Source organism: Saccopteryx leptura, chromosome 2, assembly GCF_036850995.1.
Source record: "Saccopteryx leptura isolate mSacLep1 chromosome 2, mSacLep1_pri_phased_curated, whole genome shotgun sequence".
NCBI classification, from domain to species: Eukaryota; Metazoa; Chordata; class Mammalia; order Chiroptera; family Emballonuridae; genus Saccopteryx; species Saccopteryx leptura.
Window position 1 is genome coordinate 305,966,601 of NC_089504.1, and position 9,297 is coordinate 305,975,897.

The following is a 9,297-nucleotide window of genomic DNA, read 5'->3' on the forward strand; positions in this document are numbered from 1 at the left end:
TCTGCTACATCATGATGGACATTTCTCAGGTGCCTGCTGTGTTGGGACTTACTGATCTTCAAGACTCTGATTAATTTTTTCTCCCTTTGCCACTTCTGTTCTCGGTTTTGCTCTGTGCCCTAGAGCAGTGGTTTTTCAACTGCCAGTCCACGGACAGGTCCGCCAAATATTTCGTGCTGGTCTGCAAAAGAGTTAACCACCCTGATGTTGTATGAAGCTTATAGCCCCAAAGATCTTAGTCAAATTCATTTGTGCTCAGGGTGATTTCTGCCTAAGCAGTCCCTGAAATAACTCTCCTATTTTCACCGGTCCCCAAGTGTATAAAGGTTGAAAACCACTGCCCTAGAGTTGTATTTTTTCACCTACCAATTCGCTTGAGCTATTTTGTGTGTATTTGTCTTGGCTCTTCAACTCGATTGTAAGCACCTCAAGGACAGGGCCCTGTCTCCTCTTGGATATGTCATAATGCCAAGAAGAGCGCTCTGCATCCACTAGCAATGGGACAGAAAGCATTGGCTCCGACCAAGAGTCATCCACAGTCCAGTGGGGGTCACTGTGTATGCGGAACAGAGGTACAGAGGGCAATAGACACGTGGGCCTAAGGAGAGACCCTGATGTGCTCCTGGAAGTCAGGAAAGACAGAGCCAGAGGTTAGGGGGCAGGGGAGGACTTGCCTCCATTTCCAGGGCAAGGTGCAGGTGCCCAGGTAAATCATCAGGAGTGTCCACCACAGTTCTGTAAGTGATTGTACCTAATAGAGAAATAGTTTGGGTAAAGTAGAAGTTCCCATCAGAAGTCATGATAAACTAAAGCTCGAGGTTCAGAAGGGGTAGTCCTATAGTTACTCTTCAGACAGGTCATAACAAAGATACAATTTAAATCATCCTTTTTGATCCTATTAGATATAAATTATCAGGTGCCTCCAGTGAGGGAGGAGCTCTTTGTAAAATTGCTTTAGAGGCTCATCTTCCACAGTTTCGTGTTTTCTTTCTTGTTTTAGTAACTTGTCCAGTGTTGTTCACTTAGCAAGAGGCGGGGCTGAGACTTGAACCCAGGCAGCCTGGTTCCAGAGTCCACACTTTCAATCCTTATGTTCTGCTGCTAATTCTGGCTCCCTCGTGTTTTCTTTATTGTCTGCTTCCCTGCTGGCTCTAGCAGGGAAATTTCTGATGCAGCGACCCCAAGCAGGGTCCAGGCACACCGCACAGGCCAGGCCACGGGTAATGGCCCCCCTACTGCCCACAGATCAAGGAGCTGCAGACCAAGCTGCGGGAGCTGCAGCTGCAGTACCAGGCCAGCATGGATGAGCAGAGGCGGCTCTTGGCAGAGCAGGAGCAGTTGGAGGGGCAGCTGCAATGCTGCCAGGAGGAGCTTCACCAGCTCAAGCAGAGGAAGTCTTCTGTTATTTCCATTGCCAAGGGAAACAGTGGCAGTAAGAACATGAACACGAACACCAATGGGGCGAAAAATAAAAAGGTGACCCTGCTGAACCCGGAGAGTAGTGAGAGCAGCTGTGAGGACAAGCAGGTGAGTAGTAACCTGTGTAGCCAGAAGCAGAAAGGTAGATGAGATCCTGGGAAGAAAAGTAACCGTCTCTATCACCATCCTGTCCAGGTGAGGTGCCTGTAAACAAGCTTCTGGAGTCTCTAAGGTGTCTAGAGTAGTTCCATACGAGTAGCAACTTGGTGTCCCTCCTCCTGGAACGTTAAGGGAGAGTAGAGTACAGACCGCTCATATGTGGAGTCATAGCCCCAGAGGACCACAGCCACTAGGCTGGATGACCACTTCAGTTAACCCAGCCCAATTTTCTGGGGCCCTGGTCCTTCCTGGGTCACATGCTCAAGAGAAGGACTAAATGGATGAAATGAGGGAAATCTATTCAGAAGTTGCGTACACATAAGTGAAAGAGGGTAAACTAGGAGTCGCCGTGCAGGGGTAGGAAGCGCAGTTGAGGTTCAGAGCGTGAGACTCTTTAGCTCTGGCAGCTGTCTGGAATGGCTAACATCCAGACAGATGTGTCGGTCCAGAGAGGCTGCATGGCACTGCCCTCCACGCTGTGTGCTGGGAGATTGGCCCAGTCCCAGGTGGCAGTGCTGCCCACACACCGTGACGAGATGGGAAGCAGCGTGTTCTTGAGATAGTTCAGTGCTATGCTGAGGGGGCAGGATCTTTGCAGGTGACAGCACCCCCACCTGCCCTGCCTCCACCCACAGAGTCTGGAGGTAGTGCTGTACTACAGGGCCAGCAGCACAGAGTCAGACAACCCACTGCAGGAAGAGAAAGAGGAGATGGAGGAGGAAAAGAGGGAAGGCATTGAAGAGGGACCAAAGGAGGAGCCACAGGATGAACCAGTTGCTGAGCCCCTAGATAACGTGAAAATGAATTCCACTGAGGATGAGGAGGAGGACATGGAAGAGTCCCAAGACCAGGAGGGTAAGGAAGAAGACAACAAAGATGCAGAGAATGGCAACTCTTTCCCGGAAGCATCAGAGGAAAAACCCCTCAAACTGTCTGAAAGCAAAAAGGTAACCACAGCCAAAGGTTGGGTCAAGTGGGAAATGAGCCCTGGGGCTCAGGTGCCCCTGTGTGCGGGGTGACCCAGCCCTAGGGTGGACTTCTGCAGGAGTAGAGGCCAGTGAGCTCGAGGCACACCGCTTGGGGGAAGCGGAAATGGAGATGGGTTTGGAGAGCGTGGTCTCCCAGTGCGAATGGCAAGCTTAAACCAATTTGTTGTGGAACTGCATTACAAAGACCGCCTTTGCTGGGAACCAAGGTGGGGTCTTTGGAGTCCTACCTCCATTCATGTGCATGGTAGTGCTAGTTACTTATGTCAGGAGGGTGCTGCCCCTGCCATAGTGCATCAGTGCACTAGGGACGCTGACAGTGCAAGGCCTTCTGTCAGCCTGGGCCAGGCACTCAGTCCCCGTTTCCCACAATGCCCTGTAAAGTTAGACCTTTGTTGTTGCAGTTAGGAGTGGGTGGAGGGCCGGTGTCACCCACCAGGCTCTGTATATTACAAGGCATAAGGGTGGGGGCCGGGGTGACCAGAAGCGATAGAACATTTCCCTCTGTACAGCAAGCAGGTCACTGACCAGCCCAGGCAGAGCAGCCAGACCCCTAACCCTTTACTTGCTGGATCCTGAGAGGTGGGTGGTGAGAGTATCCTGGGTAATTTACCAACAAAAATGAGAAAGTATTTCTGTATTTTAACAACTGGTACATCTGTACAGGTACGTACCAGCTGAACTCCCACCCTGGTTGGGGTTAACTGGGGGCTCTGGTTCCCAGAAGAGGTCAAGTACTTCCTGAACAAGTCTTCAGTTCACAGTCCTGGTTCTTTCTGAACTGTGAACTGTTTGTCTAAACACAGGGGAAGAAAATAGGTCTCTTGTGGTGGGATGTCCCGGTCAACTTTAAGGCAGTCTGGAATTTTTCTGACAGTTGAGGCTGCAGAGTGGGCTGAGGAGCCAGTGTGCCGACGCTGTAAACTGTGGCAGACCATTACTTAGGATGTAAGACCATGACTTAGGAGAACCGCATCCTCTTCTCCCATATGGTATTGCTTTGAATTCATGGTATCCCTCCACATGCTGGTTCTGAGCCTCAGCGATTTCCTGGCCTTGGGTACCACATTTCTAAATGCCAGACCTGATTCTTCCGAAGTCAAGCTCATTCCTTGTGTCGACATGCGGATGTGGCCCTTTGGCCTGGCGGGTCCTGCATCATCTGGGCGGCTCTCCTGCCATGTGTGTTGCCGCCTGTAAACTCAGTCTCTCTCTGGAAGATTGTTGCATGCAAAGAACTGGTCCTTCTCCATTGTTGGCTTGTTTCAGTACATTTTGTCTCACAACCACAGCCTTAGACTCCTGGGGGATCGTAGGGACCAGAGCCCAGAACACTTAGACACTTGGTGGAAAGCAGCCAGTATGAAGGACTGACAAAGGGACAGGTGGCCTGGCAGGAGACGGCTCTTTCTAGGTTGACAAGGTGTACATCCTTCTCATTTGAAGAGGTCAGCTTTACTCACCAGAGCACCAGTTTTACAGAATCATGACCTACAGAAATGGTCCAGGGGCAGATCACCTCTGCTTGATGAGAGACACAAGAGGGCTGTGACAACCCAGAAAACTGGACTGGGGCACCACCTGACTTAGCCCTAAGCTGCTGCTAAACCCATTCTGTTTTATGTCTTCTGGAGGCTCCCCGTGGGAAGAACCAAGCTTGGGTAGCAGAGAAGAAACCCTGCTGTTCTCGCTGACCAGTTGTTTAACCTCTTGATCTCTCTCTCTCTTCCCTTTGTTTTCTCATCTTCATTATCTGTTGGATTCATGTGTTTATGTCTTTTTATGCCACCTTCCACCTCCTGGTCTCCTCTTGTGCTTCTTTCTCATTTGCTATGTTGCAGCCATCCCCTGCCCCCCACCCTCCCATCTTCTCCTTGCCTCTTGTAGGCCTGGTGGTCATATCGGCTTTGCTCTGGTGCTGGTGGGCTGAGACGTCATCCTAACGCAGGTACTGGTATTGCGTCTTCTTCTGAGGGATCGAGGGAGGGTGCAGGTTGCCCTGGCCTCCCCTCTTGCCCTCTCCTCTCAGCTGCTTGCTTCTCTCTTTTGCCATTTTATAACAGGCGATCCTAGGGTTTGAGTGTTAGCCCTGGCTTTTCCTTGGGCTATGGCAAAGCCTGTGACATCTTGAGGCATGTCTCCATAAAACATAGGGAGTTAGAATGCTGACTGTTGGCATGGTTTGAGTTTCTGTCTTCTGGCTAGGAAAAATTCAGATGATCCTAGCACTGTGGCTACTTTCGAAGCTGCCCAACAACTTCTGAAGAGCTGATGATGTCGGTCTACAGGGCTGGCCTGGGAGCTCACTGTTTAGCCCCACACCCTCACTGTTGTAACCATCCAGGATGGCAAAACCAGGAGTCCCTGCCTCCCTTGTTGGGTGAGAGAGGAGGTCTGGTGAGCCGTGCCTCCCTCAGGGCCGTGTATGAGGGTAGCCTCAATTCATCCTTCAACCTTGGGGAAAAGGGAACCGAAACCTCTACCGTACTATATACGTCCTACTGAGAAGTTCTCTGATTTGGGGCTTCTGGTCTCCAGAAAAAACAGAACAAGAATGCCAGGAAATACTTTCTAATTCTCTATTGATCCTTTTTGGGGGCCAGAATCTACTGTAATTGGCTTCCCAAGCTGGCTTTTCTCGAGAGAATGTGATATTGGTGAAAAGTTTCCACCAACCAGAGATGCAAGTTTTCTCAGAACCAATGCCTGCATATGCTGGGCACCTTCCAATTGGCCAGTCCTGTAATCTGGCCTGTCAACAGGGCACCAGAATGTGGTCTTGTGACCCAAGGTAGAACCCTACAATCCCACCTGCCTTCCAGAACCCATAAACTCTTCTCTTGGCCTGTTTTGGCTCCTTTCCCATGCGGCCCCTGCCCTCCACTCTCCCACCCTCCTCCTCACATCCCAGTAAGCAGAGTGTAGTTGGCTTAATGAGCAGCTTCAGTGTGGCAGCAGAAGCTTTGCTGGGAGCTCTTATCACTGTTTCCTTTTCTTTCCTATTTTATCTTGCCTTTCTTTGGGGCATTCCACTTACACCTCATAGACAGTCTTCTACTCTTTTAATGACAGAGGTCTCTCCCTGTACCTATTTCTCCCCTGTATACTCCCGTTTCTAAGTCCCTATAGGATGAGACCCAGAGCATTCAGCCATAACTTTACTCCAACTCAAACTCAGCCAAGCCCAAGCAGAGTGAGAGGAAGGAACTCCCCGGTAAGGGTCCTCCTGAGGAGCTTGTTATGCCCAGAGCCTGGCTGCACCCCCATATGCAGCTCCCCATCCAGGAATCGAGGCAGCACAGGTAAAAGGTGGCTGATAGACTGGTCAGAGAACGTGGCTGCATCTATCTCTGCTTCTTACAGCTTAGTCCTGTGGGCAAAATGCGTAATCTGAATGTTCGTCTCTTCAAGTGTAAGCAAAGGATGAGAAAACCTTTGCCCTCCTCGTTGAGGATCAGATAAATTCATATATATAAAAGTACTTTACAGCCCTGGCTGGTTGGCTCAGTGGTAGAACATCGGCCTGGTGTGCAGGAGTCCCGGGTTCGATTCCCGACCAGGGCACACAGGAGAAGCGCCCATCTGCTTCTCCACCCCTCCCTCTCTCCTTCCTCTCTGTCTCTCTCTTCCCCTCCCGCAGCCAAGGCTCCATTGGAGCAAAGTTGGCCCGGGCACTGAGGATGGCTCCTTGGCCTCTGCCTCAGGTGCTAGAATGGCCCTGGGTGCAACAGAGCAATGCCCCAAGATGGGCAGAGCATCACCCCCTGGTGGGCATGCTGGGTGGATCCCAGTCAGGCGCATGCAGGAGTCTGTCTGACTGCCTCCCCGTTTACAGCTTCAGAAAAAAAAAAGTACTTTACAAATGATAAAACACCACATAGATAATGAAGAGAATGCACACATACATAAGGCATACTGTGCACCACCACTGTTCCCATCACCTTATCCATGGTGACGCATTGAAATCTTACAACCACCCTGTCAGATAGCTATTACTATTATCATTTGATGTGTGATAAGACTAAGGTGCAGAGAGGTGAAGTAATACAGCCAGGAAATTGGGAATTATATTCTAAGAACTTAACATTAGCAACAGATAAAATTCCATTCCCGTTTTCCCTTATCATCTCTCTTCCTTTTGAGCAGTTTTCCCCGACTGCCTCCAGGCAATTAAGAAAGCACCCTATAGCCCTAGCTGGTTGGCTCAGCGGTAGAGCGTCGGCCTGGCGTGCAGGAGTCCTGGGTTTGATTCCCAGCCAGGGCACACAGGAGAAGCGCCTATCTGCTTCTCCACTCCTCCCCCTCTCCTTTCTCTCTTTCTCTCTCTTCCCCTCCTGCAGCCAAGGTTCCATTGGAGCAAAGTTGGCCCAGGCACTGAGGATGGCTCTGTGGCCTCTGCCTCAGGCACTAGAATGGCTCTGGTTGCAACAGAGCAACACCCCAAGATGGGCAGAGCATCACCCCCTGGTGGGCATGCCGGGTGGATCCCGGTCGGACGCATGCGGGAGTCTGTCTGACTGCCTCCCTGTTTCCAACTTCAGAAAAATACAAAAAAAAAAAAAGAAAGAAAGAAAGCACCATATTTCTCTTTATGCAGCCTTGGGTCACGTAGTTCTCTTGATAACTATTATTGCGTTGTTAACTTCTCTTATGTATTGTTTATAAAATCCCTTTGCACATTGCATATGCTAAATGTCTCTTCCCCATTCTTTACCTGCAGCTGATTTCTTTTTGGATCCAAAACAGAATTTTCCATTCATCGCTATTAGAGATAAACCATTGATCTAACCTGTGAAGTTTTTTTAAGCTTGACTCTGGTTTCAAAATATTCCCTTAACCCACGGTTTTACATCATCCTCGGGGGTGACAAGCCCACCCTCCTATCTTCACCCAAGGCATAGGTGAGGGGCGAGCCTTGTGAGTCTGTCTGTCCAGCTCTCACTCAGCTCACTGATCACTTAACAAGCTGTCATCCTACTCACTTCCTCAGATGCTCTCCAAAGACATCATGGAAAACCTTGTCAAACACCTTGATTAAGCCCAAAACATGATCTTCTTCATCTGCAGGTTTAGTGACCTGGTCTGAAAGGAAAGTCTGGCCTGACTTACCCCTCTGTGGTACCCAAACCTGCCCTTTACTCAGCCCGTCTGGAATCTGCCTCTGCCTGGTGTGAAGGACACCGGTTCACATTTGCAGGTTTCAGCTCTTTCCTCCTTTAACAGCCTCAGACTGACATTTCTAGCAATGCACATCAGGATAGAAGCATTTGAGCATGTACATTTTTTAAGCTCCCTTTTCAGTTTTCTTACATGAATTACTCTGTAAACCACCTCCAACATCTCTCTACTTCCCATTTTATATCTCATGTTCTTTTTGTAATTATTTTTACAAGTGTACGAGATTTTCTTTGTTCCTTATAGTTGGCTTAAAATCCTCTTTTTTTTTTAAATCCTCTTTTTAGATCCATTATTCTCTGAGAAAATGCATTCTTAGCATTAATGGGCTATATTTGCCCTTATATAGTAATTATCTTTCTGTTACGCCACAGCTTACGACCTAAAACTCAAATTTTGTCTTTCAAGTAATAGAGTAAAAATAAAAAAGCAAATGAAGTAGGAACTATTTCCCCAAGTACGTATTTCCTTGCCCAAGATTTCATGTTCCCTAAATATTGTCCCACGGATCAGCAGGATTTGCTGTGGGCAGCAGGGTCTGGCAGCCTCTGCACATGCTCAGGAAGTCAGTCAACACACCCAATACCTGGGAGTGTTTAATAACACTGGCATTTGCCTCCCAGGGCCAATGACCAGCTTCCTTGAATTTCCTTGAGCCAACATCATTCTTCACAAAGGCTTTGGGCCATCTTAGAACCAGTGCTTTCTCACTGCAACCATTTGGATACTCTGAAGTCTGGCTCCTGGGCCTGCTTCTACACGCAGGGACTGGTATTCTTCTCATTCCACGGGGCATGCATACAGGGTCATCTCAGGTGACACACACAGGGTCATTGCAGGCATCTAGTGGTGCCAGTGAGACCACATTGCCTCCAGCAGTTTATCCAGGAGGTAAGAGGGTGTGGACTGCGATGGTCCTGGTAGGCAGGGGAGCTCTGGCATAGGGAAGGGTTCAGGAGGCCGGGCACTCACCATCTGTCTTTGGTCCCCACAGAACATGTTTGGGATGTGGAAGCCTGTGGTGTTCTTGGCTCTTGCAGCTGTGGCTCTGTATGTGTTACCCAACATGCGACAGCAGGAGACAGAGTTCTGCCTCATGGAGTGATGGCAGACCTGGGCCAGCCGAGGGGCAGATCCCCAGTGGCTACCACCCTCAGCTTTGGGCAGGACACACTGTGCCAGAGCCCCCGCCCACCCATATGTCCCATGTGTCCCCATCCTCTTAGCCTCAGTCACCCAGGCTGGAAAGGTATGGGGAGCTGCCGGCTCCCGGCTCCTGCCTTGTATAAGAACGTGGGTCCTTGTAATTAAATATCAATGTAACTATATGCGACTCTGTGGCTTTTTATTTCTTAAATACCTCATGACACAACCAGAACAGGCTGGTTCCCCTTACACCAGGCACCTCCCATAAGAGTCTGACCCTAAATATGATTTCTCGCCCTACAAATGTCTGAGACATGCAGCTGGCTCCCATGCCGCCAGCCGGGTCGCAGATGGACTGGCCTGTACACATTACCACTATCTCAGGGAGCTCTTCTGAGCAGAGGGAAATGGA

At 49.7% G+C, this 9,297-nt stretch overlaps 1 protein-coding gene across 7 annotated transcripts in view; it reads left to right on the forward strand.

The window, feature by feature from the left end:
- The window catches only part of CCDC136 (coiled-coil domain containing 136), a 29,605-nt gene extending 20,538 nt beyond the window's left edge, over positions 1 to 9,067 (forward strand). For 5 of the 7 annotated variants that reach the window (XM_066362614.1, XM_066362619.1, XM_066362620.1 and 2 more), the window contains 3 exons: positions 1,246 to 1,527; positions 2,214 to 2,525; positions 8,734 to 9,067. In XM_066362614.1, coding sequence (XP_066218711.1) covers positions 1,246 to 1,527; positions 2,214 to 2,525; positions 8,734 to 8,844 — 705 coding nt within the window. In that variant the 3' untranslated portion in view covers positions 8,845 to 9,067. Of the gene's footprint in view, positions 1 to 1,245; positions 1,528 to 2,213; positions 2,526 to 4,405; positions 4,513 to 8,733 lie in introns of all 7 variants that reach the window. The other 2 variants (XM_066362615.1, XM_066362621.1) reach the window with 2 other exon arrangements.
- Positions 9,068 to 9,297: the final 230 nt, after the last annotated feature.